This window comes from Mesoplodon mirus (assembly GCF_964341445.2).
Source record: "Mesoplodon mirus genome assembly, chromosome: 14".
In the NCBI taxonomy this organism is placed as follows: domain Eukaryota; kingdom Metazoa; phylum Chordata; class Mammalia; order Artiodactyla; family Ziphiidae; genus Mesoplodon; species Mesoplodon mirus.
The window spans coordinates 46636522-46656687 of record NC_138990.1 but is presented as its reverse complement, the minus strand read 5'-3'; the positions used below and the strand labels follow the sequence as shown (position 1 = coordinate 46656687).

The 20166-nt window shown below is 39.9% G+C and overlaps 1 protein-coding gene across 1 annotated transcript in view; it reads right to left on the bottom strand.

The window, feature by feature from the left end:
• The window catches only part of BABAM2 (BRISC and BRCA1 A complex member 2), a 438160-nt gene that overhangs the window by 194459 nt on the left and 223535 nt on the right, over window positions 1-20166 (bottom strand). The window contains exon 7 of the mRNA XM_082643284.1: window positions 6905-7014. Coding sequence (XP_082499410.1) covers window positions 6905-7014 — 110 coding nt within the window. The remainder of the gene's footprint in view (window positions 1-6904; window positions 7015-20166) is intronic.

Below are 20166 nucleotides of genomic sequence, written 5' to 3'. Positions count from 1 at the left end.
ACTTGTTATCATTGGTGGATTTATTTATTGGTTTGGTTGCTCTCTTCCTTTTCTTTTTCCTTACTTAAAAAATTTTTTTTAATTAAAAAAAATTTATAATATTTCTTTTTTTTTTTTTTAAGATTTTTCTTTTTAATTAATTTATTTATTTTTGGCTGTGCTGGGGCTTCATTTCTGTGCGAGGGCTTTCTCTAGTTGCAGCAAGCGGGGACCACTCTTCATTGCGGTGCGCAGGCCTCTCACTGTGGCGGCCTCTCTTGTTGCGGAGCACAGGCTCCAGACGCGCAGGCTCAGTAGCTGTGGTGCACGGGCTTAGTTGCTCCGCAGCATGTGGGATCTTCCCAGACCAGGGCTCGAACCCGTGTCCCCTGCACTGGCAGGCAGATTCTCAACCACTGCGCCACAAGGGAAGCCCCTATTTCTTTATCTTAATTATTTTATTTTATTTTATTTTATTTATTTACTTCTCTTTCTCTCTTTTTTTCCTCCCTTTTCTTCTCAGCCGTGTGGCTGACAGGGTCCCGGCACTCCGGCCGGGTGTCAGGCCTGAGACCCTGAGGTGGGAAAGCCGAGTTCAGGACATTGGACCACCAGAGACCTCCCGGCCCCATGTAATATCAGTCAGCGAGAACTCTCTCAGAGACCACCGTCTCAACACTAAGAACCAGCTCCACTCAATGACCAGCAAGCTCCAGTGCTGGTCACCCCATGCCAAACAACTAGCAAGACAGGAATACAACCCCACCCATTAGAAGAGAGGTTGCCTAAAATCATAATAAGGTCACAGACACCCCAAAACACACTACCAGGCTCAGTCCTGCCCACCAGAAAGACAAGATCCAGCCTCATCCACCAGAACACAGGCACCAGTCCCCTCCACCAGGAAGACTACACAACCCACTGAACCAACCTCACCCACTGGGGGCAGACACAAAAACAATGGGAACTTCGAACCTGCAGCCTGTGAAAAGAAGACCCTAAACACAGTAAGTTAAGCAAAATGAGAGACAGAGAAACACGCAGCAGATGAAGAAGCAAAGTAAACACCCACCAGACCAAACAAATGAAGAGGAAATAGGCAGTCTACCTGAAAAAATATTCAGAGTAATGATAGTAAAGATGATACAGAATCTTGGAAATAGAATGGAGAAATTACAAAAAACATTTAACAAGGACCTAGAAGAACTAAAGAGCAAACAAACAATGATGAACAACAAAATAAATGAAATTAAAAATTCTCTAGAAGGAATCAACAGCAGAATAACTGAGGCAAAGAACGGATAAGTGACCAGGAGGATAAACTAGTGGAAATAACTACCACATAGCAGAATAAAGAAAATAGAATGAAAAGAATTCAGGACAGTCTCACAGACCTCTGGGACAACATTAAACGCACCAAGAGTCGAATTATAGGGGTCCCAGAAGAAGAAGAAGAGAAAAAGAGAGGGACTGAGAAAGTATTTGAAGAGATTATAGTTGAAGACTTCCCTAATATGGGAAAGGAAATAGTCAATCAAGTACGGAAGCGCAGAGAGTCCCATACAGGATAAATCCAAGGAGAAACACGCCAAGATTCATATTAATCAAAATATCAAAAATTAAATGCAAAGAAAAAATATTAAAAGCAGCAAGGGAAAAGCAACAATTAACATACAAGGGAATCCCCATAAGGTTAACAGCTGATCTTTCAGCAGGAACTCTGCAAGCCAGAAGGGAGTAGCAGGACCTATTGAAAGTGATGAAAGGGAAAAACCTACTACCAAAATGACTCTACCCAGCAAGGATCTCATCCAGATTAGACAGAGAAATTAAAACCTTTACAGACAAGCAAAAGCGAAGAGAATTCAGCACCACCAGACCAGCTTTACAACAAATGCTAAAGGAACTTCTCTAGGCAGGAAACACAATAGAAGGAACAGACTTACAATAACAACCTCAAAACAATTAAGAAAATGGGAATAGGAATATACATATTGATAATTACCTTAAATGTAAATGGATTAAATGCTCCCACCAAAAGACACAGACTAGCTGAATGGATACAAAAACAAGACCCGTATATATGCTGTCCACAGGAGACCCACTTCAGACCTAGGGACACATACAGACTGAAAGTGAGGGGATGGAAAACGATATTCCATGTAAATGGAAATCAAAAGAAAGCTGGAGTAGCAATTCTCATATCAGACTAAATAGACATTAAAATAAAGACTATTACAAGAGACAAAGAAGGACACTACATAATGATGAAGGGATCAATCCAAGAAGAAGACATAAAAATTGTAAATATTTATACACCCAACATAGGGGCACCTCAATACATAAGGCAAATGCTAACAGCCATAAAAGGGGAAATCGACAGTAACACAATAATAGTAGGGTATTTTAACACCCCACTTTCACCAATGGACTGATCATCCAAAATGAAAATAAATAAGGAAACACAAGCTTTAAATGATACATTAAACAATAGGAATTAATTGATATTGATAGGACATTCCATCCAAAAAAAACAGAATACACTTGCTTCTCAAGTGCTCATGGAACATTCACCAGGATAGACCATATCTTGGGTCACAAATCAAGCCTTGGTAAATTTAAGGAAATTGAAATTGTATCAAGTATCTTTTCCTACCACAACACTATGAGACTAAATATCAATTACAGGAAAAAAACTGTAAAAAATACAAACACATGGAGGCTAAACAATACACTATTAAATAACCAAGAGGTCACTTAAGAAATCAAAGAGCAAATCAAAAAATACCTAGAAACAAATGATGATGAAAACACAACGACCAAAACCTATTGGATGCAGCAAAAGCAGTTCTAAGAGGGAAGTGTATAGCAACACAATCCTACCTCAAGAAACAAGAAAAATCTCAAACAACCCAACCCTACAACTAAAGCAATTAGAGAAAGAAGAACAAAAAAACCCCCAAAGTTAGCAGAAGGAAAGAAATCATAAAGATCGGATCAGAAATAAATGAAAAAGAAATGAAGGAAATGATAGCAAAGATCAGTAAAACTGAAAGCTGGTTCTTTGAGAACATAAACAAAATTGATAAAACATTAGCCAGACTCACCAAGAAAAAAAGGGAGAAGACTCATATCAACAGAATGAGAAGTGAAAAAGGAGAAGTAACAACTGACACTGCAGAAATACAAAGGATCATGAGCGATTACCACAAGCAACTATACGCCAATAAAACGGACAACTTGAAAGAAATGGACAAATTCTTAGAAAAGCACAATCTTCCAAGACTGAACCAGGAAGAAACAGAAAATATGAACTGACCAATCACAAGCACTGAAATTGACACTGTGATTAAAAATCTTCCAACCAACAAAAGCCCAGGGCCAGATGGCTTCACAGGCGAATTCTATCAAACATTTAGAGAAGAGCTAACACCAATCCTTCTCAAACTCTTCCAAAATATAGCAGACGGAGGAACAATCCCAAACTCATTCTACCTGGCCACCATCACCCTGATACCAAAACCAGACAAAATGTCACAGAAAAAGAAAACTACAGGCCAATATCACTGATGAACATAGATGCAAAAATCCTCAACAGTATACTAGCAAATGGAATCCAACAGCACATTAAGAGGATCATACACCATGATCAAGTGGGGTTTATCCCAGGAATGCAAGGATTCTTCAATATATGCAAATCAATCAATGTGATACACCATATTAACAAACTGAAGGATAAAAACCACAAGATAATCTCAATAGATGCAAAAAAAGCTTTCGAAAAAATTCAACACCCATTTATGATAAAAACCCTCCTGAAAGTAGGCATAGAGGGAACTTACCTCAACATAATAAAGGCCATATATGACAAACTCACAGCCAACGTCGTTCTCAATGGTGAATAACTGAAACAATTTCCACTAAGATCAGGAACAAGAAAAGGTTGCCCACTCTCACCACTATTATTCAACATAGTTTTGGAAGTTTTAGCCACAGCAATCAGAGAAGAAAAAGAAATAAAAGGAATCCAAATGAGAAAAGAAGAAGTAAAACTGTCACTGTTTGCAGATGACATGATACTCTACATAGAGAATCCTAAAGATGCTACCAGAAAACTACTAGAGCTAATCAATGCTTTTGGTAAAGTAGCAGGATCCATAATTAATGCACAGAAATCTCTTGCACTCCTATATACTAATGATGAAAAATCTGAAAGAGAAATTAAGGAAACACTCCCATTTACCACTGCAACAAAAAGAATAAAATACCTAGGAATAAACTTACCTAAGGAGACAAAAGACCTGTATGCAAAAAACTATAAGACACTGATGAAAGAAATGAAACATAATACAAACATATGGAGAGATATACCATGTTCTTGGACTGGAGGAATCAACACTGTGAAAATGACTACACTACCCAAAGCAATCTACAGATTCAATGCAACCCCTATCAAACTACCAGTGGCATTTTTCAGAGAACTAGAACAAAAAATTGCAAGATTTGTATGGAAACACAAAAGACCCCAAATAGCCAAAGCAATCTTCAGAAAGAAAAACGGAGCTGGAGCAATCAGGCTCCCTGACTTCAGACTATACTACAAAGCTACAGTAGTCAAAACCGTATGGTACTGGCACAAAAACAGAAACACAGATCAATGGAACAGGATAGAAAGCCCAGAGTTAAACCCACACACATATGGTCACCTTATCTTTGATAAAGGAGGTAAGAATATACAGTGGAGAAAAGACAGCCTCTTCAATAAGTGGTGCTGGGAAAACTGGACAGCTACATGAAAAGAATGAAATTAGAACAGTCTGTAACACCATACACAAAAATAAACTCAAAATGCATTAAAGACCCACATGTAAGGCCAGACACCATCAAACTCTTAGAAGAAAACATAGGCAGAACACTCTTTGACATAAATCACAGCAAGATCCTTTTTGACCCACCTCCTAGAGAAATGGAAATAAAAACAAAAATAAACAAATGGGACCTAATGAAGCTTCAAAGCTTTTGCACAGCAAAAGAAGCCATGAACAAGACGAAAACAAAACCCTCAGAATGGGAGAAAATATTTGCAAACGAAGCAACTGACAAAGGATTAATCTCCAAAATATACAAGCAGCTCATGCAGCTCAATATCAAAAAAACAAACAACCCAATACAAAAATGCGCAGAAGACCTAAATAGACATTTCTCCAAGGAAGATATACAGATTGCCAACAAACACATGAAAGGATGCTCAGCATCACTAATCATTAGAGAAATGCAAATCAAAACTACAGTGAGGTATCACCTCACACCGGTCAGAATGGCCAGCATCAAAAAATCTACAAACAATATGCTGGAGAGGGTGTGGCGAAGAGGGAACCCTCTTGCACTGTTGGTGGGAATGTAAATTGGTACAGCCACTACGGAGAACAGTATGGAGGTTCCTTAAAAAACTAAAAATAGGGCTTCCCTGGTGGCGCAGTGGTTGGGAGTCCGCCTGCCGATGCAGGGGACACGGGTTCGTGCCCCAGTCCGGGAAGATCCCACATGCCACGCAGAAGCTAGGCCCGTGAGCCATGGCTGCTGGGCCTGCGTGTCCGGAGCCTGTGCTCCGCAACGGGAAAGGCCACAACAGTGAGAGGCCCGCGTACCACAAAAAAAAAAAAAAAAAAAAAAAAAAAAAAACCTCAAAATAGAACTACCATACGACCCAGCAATCCCAGTACTGGGCATATACCCTGAGAAAACCATAATTCAAAAAGAGTCATGTGCCACAGTGTTCACTGCAGCTCTATTTACAGTAGCCAGGACATGGAAGCAACCTAAGTGTCCATCGACAGATGAATGAATAAAGAAGATGTGGCACATATATACAATGCAACATTACTCAGCCATAAAAAGAAATGAAATTGAGTTATTTGTAGTGAGGTGGATGGACCTAGGGTCTGTCATACAGAGTGAAGGAAGTCAGAAAGAGAAAAACAAATACTGTATGCTAACACACATATATGGAATCTAAAAAAAAAAAAAAAAAAAAAGGTTCTGAAGAACCTAGGAGCAGGACAGGAATAAAGATGCAGATGGAGAGAATGGACTTGAGGACACGGGGAGGGGGAAGGGTTAGCTGGGACGAAGTGAGAGAGTGGCATGGACTTATATACACTATCAAATGTAAAACAGATAGCTAGTGGGAAGCAGCCACATAGCACAGGGAGATCAGCTCGGTGCTTTGTGACCACTGAGAGGGGTGGGATAGGGAGGGTGGGAGGGAGACGCAAGAGGGAGGGGATATGGGGATATATGTATACATATAGCTGATTCACTTTGTTATACAGCAGAAACTAACACAACATAATTCTAAATTATACTCCAATAAAGATGTTAGAAAAATAAAATAAAATAAACTACTTGTACCATGTAGCCTGAATGTTGTGTAAAGTTATATAGAACTATTTCAACACAGAAAAATAATTCGAACATGTCATCGTTTTAAGCTATCTGCTTATTCTATTCCTTCACTAATCTGAATAAGTTAATACTGTCAGGATACTGGTTACATTTTTGCAAACAACGGGAAGCATTACAAATACACAAGAAATTGTGTAGGATGTTGTTCAGCAGTCCTCTTTCGGGTAACCATACATACTCAGGGGCATTTGGAAGGAGTCATAATTGTGAATCCAGTCCACCAGGCACAGTATTCACATCACAGACTGCACAAGTAAGTCTCATCCAAAGATCACAGTGGCAAATACTAACTGCACTTACTCTGAAATCTAAACTCTGAATATAATTCATTTTTAAGAAATCAAAAGTCAATAAAGAGAAGTCATTTTAAGGGTTTAAGAGTGGCAAAAGAAGTAACAAGCATGTTTGATTAACAAGGAGAAGCATCAGGCTACATAACATAAATGACACAGATACTTACTGTTCAATTCGGGGTGACAAGTACAGCTTAGGATACACCTGAGTGGCTTCAGTGTCCTCAAAACTGACAGAAAGGAGGGCCACATCTTCTCCCGGGTCTTCATTCACATCCTTAAACAGTAAGTGAAAAACACAATGCCATCAGTTCCTTCTCTCATGACATCTTTCTGGTGACCAGCTTACAGCCCACTAGCAATGAGACCAGAGGTGTGAGTTACCTGGATTCAGGACGCCACACATCCTTTGCCACCTACCTAGTCACTCTTTTAGAGTGATAGCTTTCAACCTTTCTGACCAAAGCCTACCACAGTTAGGAAAAGACTGCCACCAATTTCACTTGTTCCCACATTCCAAGAGGGGAAAAGTGAATCTGGTGATAACAAAGAATTAGACAAAAACATAGTTAACAAATTACAGTAATCATGTTGCTAGCAAGATATATAATGGCTTATAATTTACATAATACATACAAATGGCTTAAAATTTACTTTTCCTAGGATGAAGATGCATTATAAACATGATTTATATCACTAGACAACAACAAAATCTTAAAATACCCAGTAATTTTATTATATCTACCTTGATAATATAAGTTATTTAAATGGCAAACATTACCAAGAAGCATATCACTATGAAGTATTCCACTGTACATGCAAATGGCAGGGTGTTAATGTACATATCTGCTTTTGCAAAATGATTATGGATGATTCATATGTGAACCACAAGACATACGTATCTTAAAAGGCTAGTTATAAGAATATTATGACAAAAACATTGTTGATCCAAATATGTGTCAAGAAACATTGAGAGGTTACCAAACAACCCACAATAAACTAGACTGATAATGATAAAGCTAAACTTACTGTAATTTATAATTAAAAAGCAAGAATAGCAACAATCGAATGTCATAACCAACCCAAACCAACACGGATGATAACACTGAATTGTCCTGAATTAAAATTGTGGGATTTACAACTATCTACATGTGCTTTATGATTACTGCCAAGCACTGAGTACTTGCCAGACTGCCAGAAGAAAATACCAAATTAGAATAAATTCTCGTTGCATGTTGACTTCAATTTGTGAATAGCAAATTTTAATAACCCTTAATAATTTATTTCTGGTTGATAGTGGCTCCAAGTCAAATGTAGGTTTTTTAAAAAACTTAATAGCATTGCGCATCTTTCACCCCGAGGGACCGGTAAGAACTGACCCACATTTCCGAATCAGTTCACAGGTCCTCAGGAGGGCTCAGCAGCCATCCTAGGAGAGTCCCAACCCAGACTTTAAGAATCACTGCCCATGAGCTGTGAGAATCTCAGATATGAAGTCCTTCCTTTGATCTAAAACTAACCTCAGCCCTGTTTCTCCTGCATCCTAGGAAGCTGGACATCATGCTCACCTGCTCACCTCTAGCATCTTCAGCGTCCTTGCTCTGCCTTCTATTGTGTCTATAGGATGCACAAGTGTGGCAAGTATACATAGGGACAAGGACTGGAAGTCTCTCCCATCTTAAAATACAAAAATTTTAAAAAGAAAGAAAAGAATCATGCTGGTCTCTACCTAGTTCCCTGGGTTCTGTCTCTCCTCCCCTGCACAGACGGCTGAAAGAGTGGTCCACGCTCCCTGCCTCACTCCCTGCCCTCCTCTTAGCCTCCCCTTAGCCCACTAGAGTAGCCTTCTGACCCTACTTCTTCCCACAGGCAGCCACTAAACACAGCAAATGCCTCTCGGTCCTTACCTTACTTGATCTCTAAAACAGTATTTGACATGGAAATCTCTCTCCTTGGGAAATTCTCTTTCTTGCTTCTAAGAAACTATACTCTCCTGGTCTTCTTCTGTCTCTTGGCCACTTACCCTTCCCTTTTCATTCCCTCTTTTCTAACTTCTCAACTGTCTTTTCATTTTACATTACAAAATTTAGCCTTGTTGTAACTAGTCAAATGATACAGAAGTTTTTAAAAGAAAAAGCATTTCCACCCTCACTTTTCAAGGTAACCAATAGTAACCGTGTATGTGGCCTTGAACACATTTTTCTATGACCATAAAAACACACACACACTTGCATATAAATAACTCTTTAACCCTGTGTCTTGTTTTCCCTAATGGAGTCATATTATACACAGGACTCTACCAACTGCTTTCTAAATAGCCACATAATATTCCACGGCATGGATTTATTTTTTATTTAACCATTCCCCTAGCAACAGACATTCAGGTTGTTTGTAGTTCTTAGCTACTTGATTGTGCTACAATAAATATCCTTGTATATATACCCTTTACTAGTGGGGTTCATATTTCTTAGGAGATAACTAAAACTCAGCTGTTGGGTCAAAGGTTATAAATATTTTACATTTTAATAGAGTTTAATAGACTGTTTTTCTAAAAATTTTACAGCAGTTCACATTTGGACCCATGAATTTGCATCAGTATGAGAGAGAGCCTCTTTCCGTTCATCCTGAGTCACTGGATAACACTGGCTGTTGTCACTCTTCAATTTAATGTTGGCGATCTGATAGCTGGAAAATGGTATCTCAATTTAGACTCAATGAATGAAGCTGGGCAATTTTTTTCACTTGTTTACTGGTCATTTACGTTTCTCCTATAAATTTTCCCAACAAATGCTTTACCCATTTTGCTTAAAGGTTCTTAGATTTTTTTTGTTATTGTTGTTTATTAGATTTACTAACCCTTGTCTATCAGGTGCATTATAAATATTTTCTCTTTTTGACTTCTGACTTTGTCTAGGGGCTCTTCTGACATCAGAAGAAAATTTACATTTCTATAGAGTTAAATCTGGTTAATAACGCAGGGGTTGTTTAACCATTTTTCTAGTTTTTCATCTAACATTGTTACAATTTTATTTTTACATGTAGATTTGCAATACACATGTATATCTGGAATATATTTTTAGGTGGTATGACACAGGAAGTATGTACAAGGATGATCTTAGTACAGTGCCTGGAACACAGAAACCACTCAATGTTTGCTGAATGGATAAATCAATAAACAATTTAATGTTAATTCCTAACTGTTTTTCTCCACTCCTAGTAATTTTCAGCAACCTGCTTTACAAAAGTTGCTATCACCAGTGATGTCTGGAAACTAAGTACTGGCTCCTTGCTCCTGTCCTCCCCCCACACACACAACCCCCTCCACACCAGATACACCAAGGTCCCTAGAACTAGTGGTTTTAAAAGGAAAGCCAAGATTGGGAGTCTGAGTTTATCTATCACTTTTTGCTCTTTTATAGATGATAAAGAATCCAACCTTGAATATTCCCTTCTGCAAAGAAGGATGGAAAATTTAAAAAATACTTATAGTCTCAACAAATAGAAACTATGTAATTATACGACGCTAAAACTCATAAAATATCTAAAATAAGGTTGAAGCTGAGCTTGAAAAAATTCACATTCAGAGGGACAAATTCATTTTATTATTTTTTTATAAATTTATTTACTTTACTTATTTATTTTTGTCTGCGTTGGGTCTTCGTTGCTGCGCGTGGGCTTTCTCTAGCTAGAGCGAGAGGGGGCTACTCTTCGTTGCAGTGCGTGGGCTTCTTACTGTGGTGGCTTCTCTCATTGCAGAGCACAGGCCCTAGAGCACGCAGGCTTCAGTAGTTGTGGTGCGCAGGCTCAGTAGTTGTGGCTCACGGGCTTAGCTGCTCCATGGCACGTGGGATTTTCCCGGATCAGGGCTTGAACCGGTGTCCCCTGCATTGGCAGGCAGATTCTTAACCACTGTGCCATCAGGGAAGTCCCGGGACAAATTCATTTTATAATCTAAGTGTAGAAGTAGTCCCTCTTTCGAGTTAGGCTGGTCATCTTAAGAGAGACAATAAAAAAAGAACTAACATTGAATTGACTTTCAGATACCTTTCCCCAATGACTAAGTTTCCTTGTTAAAGGTCAAGGCTCTGACCTCAAGTCACAAAACTCTGTAAAAACAAAAAAAACCAGGGCTTCCCTGGTGGCGCAGTGGTTGAGAGTCTGCCTGCCGATGCAGGGGACACGGGTTCATGCCCTGGTCCAGGAAGATCCCACATGCTGCGGAGCGGCTAGGCCCGTGAGCCATGGCTGCTGAGCCTGCGCATCCAGAGCCTGTGCTCCGCAACGGGAGAGGCCACAACAGTGAGAGGCCCGCGTACCACAAACAAACAAACAAACAAAAAACACTGCAAAACTTGGGGCCACTAAAAACTCTTTTAATTAACAGCTTCATTCCATATGCCTATGGATAATTTATCATTATTTTCCTTTCCTGCTTTTTAACTTCTCATTTCACTACTATTTAAGCAAAGAACAGAAATGCTCAGAGACAGTCCTCCAAACAATTGGAATGACCCTGGTTTATATAATCAACATTTATTACCTGGCATCCTGCAAAAAGTACACGAAACGTTACTCTGAATATGAAAATAGCTGTTTCCAGGAGTTCCTTTTATGAACTACTTTAATATGATTTATTCCCCTTGGTGTGGCACGTGAGTTTTCCCCGAGTTGGTATTTGATTCCTAATGGATACGTAAGTTTGACTTTGAGAGCTTAAATAAGCCCAAAGAGATCCAAAAATACAAATCCACACAGAGCTGTTTCCAGTTTCTGCAACTCTAACAGGCTTGTACATGTGTTCCTTTCCATCTGGGAAATTATAAAAGAAGCTCTTGTACCATGGCTCTTAGAAGCTAACATTACAGATGATTATTGTAACCACTAATGGCAGCATTTGGAAAACAGGGGGTGGTTACTGTGTAGTAGGGGACATTTAAAAATGTATAAGTATACATTTTCAGGGCTTTCTATCTGCGCCATTTGAAACTGCAACAAGCTAAAATGGGGGAAAGACGCCGAATCTGCTGAAGCTAAAAAAAAAAAAATACTGACTCCTACCTTTATAAAAGCATGTCAGGCACTGATATACATAGGGTGAAGCAATAATGGCCATGATATTTTGCTGAAAACTAACTATGGATTTGGCTCGGCACTTGGCTGTAGCACAAAGGGGTTCCTACAGCTTGCAGTGAATAGTCACTAGATGGTGAGTTCCTTGCAGGCTGGGAGTTTTTCCTGTTCATTTTTGTATCCCCAGTGTCTGGAACATAGTAAATATATAGCAAATTGGTTGAAAAAAACTGAATTAATGCAGGAATGACTGTAAGAATGAGGAAATAATGAAGTAAAACAGAAAATGCTTTTTGCTAGAAAGATTCTCAATATTTATGTCTTTAGTTCCTTAAATCTATGACTACTTAAGATTTTATCAAAGAAAACTCAAAGCTGAATCATAGGTAAGCGAAGGATATACCAACTAATAAAAGTTAACATTCTGCTTAGTTCATAATGGTTTATCTATACACCTATTCTCAATCACTGCTCATTGCAAGTATCAAAAGGGTGTAGAAAAGACAACAATTAGCCTTGGAAATGAAAGCAAACACAAGTACAATTTATCATTATGTTGTACCTTTTTGATATGCTAATTTTCCAAGTGAGGAAAGCAGCCATTAAACAAGTCCCTATATGTTGAGTGTCAATACAGGAACAAACTATCAATTAACTAATTGCTGATAGACATTAGCTGGACAATATATATTACAAACCACATGTCACATAGGAAGACTGTAAAAAAGCCATTGTATTTCTCAATTCAAAAAGGCTTACAACAAAGCTATAAGCATTACTAGCAAAGCCAGTTTGTGGACATAAAGACTATAAGGAAAAGCTATTATACTGTGTGTCAAAACTAGAGTTCTAAGAACCATTTTGAGTTACATTTAAAATGATATTAAACAAGACCCAGGATTAATCATGATCCCTAGGGTGAAAAAACTACGTCTGAGTAAGCACCTCATTATACAAAAGCTATGAGCTTTTGAAAAGATGTAAGCAAATTAAAAATTCCCAAAACAGAACCTTATTTTAAAATATACTAAGTGAGGTTTGTACTTTAGAGGCCCAGTATTTTGATATTACAGATTCGTCATCAAATTACATAGATTTAGATTTTTCCAAGTCAAGTTTTTTCAAGTAAGAGAATAAGACTCTCATGATGCTACTGTTCATTTAACAAACATTTAACAAAGTAAGGAAAATAGATAATATGTTACAAACATTATGGAGAAAAATGAAAGCAGGGGAAGGGGGCAAGGAGTGAGGAGGGAATGGAAATTTCAAGAGAGTGTTCAAAGACAGCTTATGGAGACTCAGCAGTGGCCTCTCATTACTTGAGATGGGAGATTTAGGATAAAAAGTCCTCTTGACTCACTGTGTTATACATCAGCATAAGCAGTCCCAGTCAAAATTTGAATTTGTATTCTACTAGCATTAAGACATGACAGTGAACATGCTAGGGAACTGAATTAACTCTAAGCAAAAGAAGTATGGAAGAACAAGGAAAATGATGTACCTAACAGAAGACCTTTGTCTCACTGCTAAGGGGTCTCTGTCCAATAAAGACACTGGTCATTTTTTTTGAAATCAGGTCATTTACTCTTCATCAAAGTGCTGGGAAATATACAAGTGCAAGGAAAGGCAGTGTAGTCGGAAAGCAAAATGGATACAAGAGTAAGGAATCAATGGGCCGTTGCATCCTGTCGGGCCCTTTTGCCTGCTGGTGTGGCTCCTGGCCCTGGGCCCCTCCTTTCCATGCAGCAGGGGTTGCAGCACTGGGGTTGGGGTTCTGAAGGCCTAGTTACTGCTTATCTCACCACATACTGAGTTCTTGCCTAAAAATTACTTTGATATATCTTGTGAAGGTAGCCTTTAAGAGAGTTACGTCTGATTTGGTTTCTCCAAATAGAAATGGGAGTAAAAAGATTCCCTCTGCTTAGTCCAGACGAACCGGGCCCCTCCCCATATATTTTACTAGATCTTGACTAACACTTCTACACTTGCCATTTCCCTTATCAAAAAGCTCTTTCTCTTGAGGGGGTTGGGAAGGGCAGAATAGGTGAAGGGGATTAAGAGGTACAAACCTCCAGTTGTAAAATAAATAAGCCACAGGGATATAATACACAGAATAAGGAATATGGTCAATAATATTGTGGTGATCATTTCATAATGTATGCAGATGTCAAGTCACTATGTAGTACACTTGAAGGTAACATAATATTGTACATCAACTATATTTCAATTAAAAAATAAAGCACAATTTAAAAATGCTCTTTCTCTCCTTTTCTTAATTGGTGTGACTTTAATTTCTTTTTTCTTTTTAAAGATTTTTTTTCAATGTGGTCCATTTTTTAAAGGCTTTATTGAATTTGTTACAATATTGCTTCTTTTTTATGTTTTGGTTTTTTGGCCGTGAGGCATGTGGGATCTTAGCTCCCCGACCAGGGATCGAACCCGCACCCCCTGCATTGGAAGGTGATGTCTTAACCACTGGACCGCCAGGGAAGTCCCAGTGACTTTAATTTCTTTAACTCTGATTGTAAATTCACTTGCTCCATTAAGATTCCTTTCAACTGCAGTGTGATCTACGTCTACCCTTGGTAGTTTTTACATGTTGCCTCATGAATTCCCCATGCTGTTTAAGCAGTGTATATTTTAAATTCCAAACAGACTGTGAATTTCTTGAGGGCAGGGTAGAGATCGCCTACTTCCTATTATGTCTAATAACAACAGCTGACATTTATTCAGTGTTTATTCAATAGTCACTTTGCTTAGTGCTTTCTATGCATTATCTCATACAATTGCCATAACAGCCTTATAAGGTAGGTACTATTATTGTACATTTGCAGATGAAGAAACTGAGGCTTGAAAGTGATTAAATGGTGAAAATGAATTTTGAACCCATGTATGTTGACTCAGAACCTGGACTCTTAGCCACGATGCTATACCCACTGGCATGCTGCTGGGCACAAAGAAAAGACTCACTATCAGTGCTCAAAGAAAGATATAAAAAACTTGGAAACCCACATGCAGAAAAGATAGCAGAGATTTACTATACACGTACTTGTCCTCCATTTAGTGTCTAAATCCTGTGTGCTCCAAACGACCATGAGCAACTTAAGCAGCCCTTTCTTATTCCCTTTTTATCCCAAATAGACTATTCTGCCTGCACCAACGGGTATTCAAAACTAGTTGAGGAGTATATGCTTTATGTGTTTTCATGTTTACTTTTAGAAACTGTGGAGCAAGACATTTAAAATTTTAAGAGTATGAAGACTAAAAGCTATAAAGGTCACCATGCCAAATAAAATGTATTTGTTTGACATCTTCACACAGACTCAGTGAAGGAAAGAGGATGGCCTCCCCAAGAACACTGATGAAGGTTGCAGAGTTCAATCTTCCTTCAATTCTGTACGATTCGGCCACACTCTGTGATTAACTAACTGTACTCAGTGGAAGTAAGAAGAGCTGATTGTTGGGTCGGGAGGGGAGAACTAGAATGTTCCTGAAACAGCCGGCTCTTAGAAGGGGAGTCAGGATACCGGGAGAGAGCTGCTGTCACCTACCCGTTTTCTAAAAGTGACATTTTGAGTTCATTACTATGAGATGTCACGATATCATATGGGGCTAGGGTTTTTTTTTTTTTTATCTTGCTTATTAGTTTCATAAACAAAAAACATTTCACTGCTCTCATTTATGCAGGAATCTGCTTGTGAAGCTGTACTTAACCTTAATATGTTGGTTATAGCTTCTGTTTATAAAACTAAATTGAAACACATGTTGTGCAAACAACTTTGGGGAAAAAAATTCCTGGCTCTTTTAAAATAATGATGATCAAGATTTCATTGGTCAACTACTGTCCCAACGGTTATTATACCTAACAGACATAGCCTTGAGAACCACCAACTTTCTTTGAATAATCACAGCATTGACTAAAAGGTGTATAAAGTGGAGCCTTCTCTCCAGAGGGTTAGAGGTTGGCGGGGGGTTGCAGTACAGCCAGGGTCCTCATTGGAAGCACAGGATGTTTCCTGGCTTCCGCCACCTTCTCTACTCACCAATGTTTCTAGAGAAAGAATCTGGAGTGTGGGGTTTCCCCTATTACCCTAACAATATGTTCTTAATGAGTCTGATAAGAAGCTAGGCTTATTTATATAAGCATCAGTTTTTGTAACTGTTTTACAAATCAAACTAAACCACATCCTCAGGCATCTGAGCTGTGATTTTATGCACACCTACAGATACAAACCTTGTGCCAGACTGTCATCCAGGAGCCCAACAAAACAAGTTAAAACAATAGTGAGTTTTCCTTAAGCGCATATGGAACAAATACGACACCATTTACCACATCCCCAGGCTGGTTCCATAACTTAAGGAAAAGGAAGATAAAGCTTTTATGTAAGTAGTTCATACAGCTCTTTGTAAGGGATAGATAAAGACATCTGAAAGGGTAGCTGATACAGTGGACATCTGTGACTGCTACCTGCCTGACACCTTCTCTTTTCCTGGGAAGCCCCTCTCTCTTCTAGTCCCCACCCGTAAGCCCCGATCCTTACAGCTCATGGCAGAGATGCCAGTTCCAACCCCCTGAGAACAGCTGATGGGTCCCGGAAGAGTCCAGTCCTTTTGCACAGGCAAAAGAAACTGTCAGTAGCCATATTTCCCATTCATGGAAGAGACCAGGCTGTAGGGTGAGAGAATAAAGCCTGCACCCTAGAGAAGCAGAGCTGAGAGAGAAGAGAGTCCTGGGCAGCACTCACACCCTGGGTTCCCGTGGTGCCTGGTCCGGCTGTGTCCTGCTCCTACTGTTGTTTGGCTTTTCAACCTTCTCCCAGCTTTGGAAATCCAATAAATTGCCCTACGTGCTTTATGCTGGTTTGAAGTGGTTTTCCTTCACTTATAACCAGCATTTTCTCTTGTAAATTGTTAAACTGACTAATATAGATGATAACCATGGCAAGTTGAAATGTACAGAACTAAGTGCTAAGAAGAGACTTTTGTTCCTGAGTTATCTGAATACTTGTTACATGCTATGGAGTGCCAGGCCCTAATCAGAGCCCAGAAAGGGCTTTTAGGACAAAGGTGAGCGGCATGCCTCCGCACATGCCAGAAGAAAGCTTTGCTAGAGCAATCTGCCGCAGCATCAGGCTCTGGCTGCAGCTAGGCTACAGCCTAGTGAATCTGAAACAGCACAGTAACCCATCCCGGGCCTTGGATGGAACAGCCTGCACTCTCCCCTCTATAGCCACCCTAAACCTCACCCAGTGAATGAAAAGGTATTGGAGGTACCAACGCTAAAGGCGGACAAGCCGCAGCAGCAAGCCGTTTGAACACATACAACGTTTTGCAAGTTCATCATACAATTTAACAACTGCATAGAAATGGTGATCTTTTAGCTACAGAAATAAAAAAATTTTGCTAAGAGTTTGCATGTTTTTATATTTTTTCCATATGACATGCTAAATGTGAGCATTATGGAAAGCAACAGGTTTGCAAGGGTTTGGCAAATGTATACGAAAGTAGCCAAGCACAGAACCAGGCGTGAAGAATGTGCCTGGTAAATGTTAAGTTTCATTTCTCTAACTCCTTCCTCCCCGACTCTTGGTCTGACATCATTTCCATTACCATGCTATTCTTTCTACTATTAAAGCTCCACCTTATCCTTTCCATGCTAGGTAGCTTTGAGTTATGGGGTTTAGAGATTCTTCCTGGGTGGTTGTGTTTGTGAGGACAGAAGGGAACGGCACCCTAGAAGTGCATAACACCTTTGCACCTACCCACCCACCCAGCGAATCATTTGGCTCAAACAGTCTGGTGCCCATGGCAACTAGGCAATTGGTTACTTCCACGCCGTTTCAGCCACCTGGTACCACACCCTCATTAATTGGCGATAATTACAAGCCACAGGTGTTAAAACAGAGAATGGAGCCTACTAGACACTCTCTCCTTGAAGTAATCAGAGATCTTTTGATTTGCATATTGATGTCATCTGCAGAACCCAAAGGGCAGATAGGAGCTCTGAAAAGAACTAGAGGCTTAGAGCCATATCCCTCTGGAACTGGCTGGAGGAATGCTTCCAGAGCAGAAAATGAGCTCTGAGAAGTAAATACTGCATTTCTCTCAGATTCAAAAGTGCACCCTGGCCCTACAGTGGCCTGGCATTCCAGGCCCTCCAAGGTATCCTTCCAACCTCATTTTCCCACTCTGCCGCTGACACACCCTAACTGCAGCAGCTGCCCGAACTCCATCCTGCCACTCAATCTTAAATGCCTTCTTCCCCAAATCTCCCAATTCTATCTGTTCTTTCAAGTGCCACTCAGATGCCATGTCCTCTCACAAGACTTCCTGATCCCGCCCTCTGAGGTAATGGTTTCTCCTCTGAAATTCTACAGGTACTTAGCTACACCCTTCATATGGTAACATTTCATTGTTTCATCTGCATTTTAAAGTTACTTAGATATGTGTTCTTATCATGTATCTGGTTGAGTTCCTCCGTAAGAGCAGTGTTTCATTCATTGTTGTGCTCCCACTGCCCAGAATGGTGCCTACTACAAAAATAGGCATCCAATACGTATTTGATGAACAAATGTATGAATATGTGTATGAAAGAATGACCACATATGCTTGCCAGTAAACTGCTGATCCAAAAATGGGTTCCACAAGCAGACTTCCCTAGCAGAAACAGCAGAGGTCTATGTACCTTATTAACTTGCCTTTCTAATATAAATCAGTAGGTGTAATTTGGCGCAGAATGAGCCATTATCCCTTGGGTTCGGGTCATCTCCTAGAATAAGAGGAAAATTCAAGTTCAAACACTTGACTGAGAGAGCAAACCCTATAAGACAAAAAGGCAAGAGCAATCTTTTTGCCATTCCTAATCAACTTCCAAACAACACACCATGTGCTATCACTAAGTCAATACTCATTTATGATTTACCTACCACAGGCAAGACATTTTGATGGAAACAATAAGGAAAAAAAGAATTGCAAGAATCTATCTCCCAACTCAAAGAGGCAAATGTAAACACATGAAGATGAGAAATGTTCTTTTTTTCTTCTTCAATAAGAGATCCGATAAGATAGGACGTGATTAATCCTTAAAAGGTAAGGCTGAAAACTCATCAGTTTCTTCTATGTATTGAGAGTTAATTCATCAGACTCTTTCCTGGCATTAGACTTTTATAAGAGAGGAGATAAAGCAGGACAGTAATGGGCATCCTAAGAGGAAAAAAGCAAAACTTCTAGAGGTGGTAGAAGGCAGCGAAAGGAAGCTCTGACTTTCCCAGCCTGCATGACATTCAATAGCAAGCTTTGGATGTTTTTCAGTGAAGACAGTCCTGCCACTTCCTTACTCCAGACTATCTAGTTCAAAATGTGTAGAGACAGGGGCCCAGTAACAGACCCCAAATGCAGATGTGGCATTACATTTGTGAACAGCTGGCAGCTGAATGAAGCCTGTGTGGATGGAGCCTCGCCAATCAGACCAACAGCACCAGCTTCACCTGGGGGATACCTAACAAATGCCTAGATGGTCTGTAGAACATTAAAGTTTGAAAAGCACCGGCTTAGAGAACTGACACTTAAGGGAGAGAAAATAGGTCCAAAAATAAAGAGAGAACTGAAAAGCAATGGACTAAGATATCCATCCTGTGATTAAACAGGAGGAGAACACAGATGAACTGTGATGTTGAACGGGGCTGTGGAAGACTGTGGAAGGTATCTGAGACAACATTTAGGATTTAAAAATAAGTATCTGTGGTATATTCCAAAACCTCAGAGTTAAATGGAGGAAAGAATCGTGGTAGAAGCTGAAAAGTACAGTAAGGTACTCTTCAAATATCCTTCTAACCAGCCACATCCATAAGCTATGGAGGAGCCAGAGAAAGGGGCCAGGTCAGGAGAGCTGGCATTGTGTACACTATCCCCTTCGGGTCAATGATGTTGGAAATGTGCCAAAGGTCAAATGACAGAAGCGAAGGGTAAATAAAATCAGAGAACGTTAAAAGTAAAAAAGAGGGCTTCCCTGGTGGCGCAGTGGTTGAGAGTCCGCCTGCCGATGCAGGGGACGCGGGTTCGTGCCCCGGTCCGGGAAGATCCCACATGCCGCGGAACGGCTGAGCCCGTGAGCCATGGCCTCTGAGCCTGCGTGTCCAGAGTCTGTGCTCCACAACGGGAGAGGCCACAACAGTGAGAGAGGCCCGCGTACCGCAAAAACAAACAAAAAAACAAACAAACAAAAAAACGTAAAAAAGACCCTTTCGAGATCTGGGCCAGGGGTTGTTACCCTGTGTTCTGGGGAAAACTTGGGATCATGTGTACCTGAGAGTATATGTCTTAAGACATATACCGGGCATTTTGTATACCAGGCACT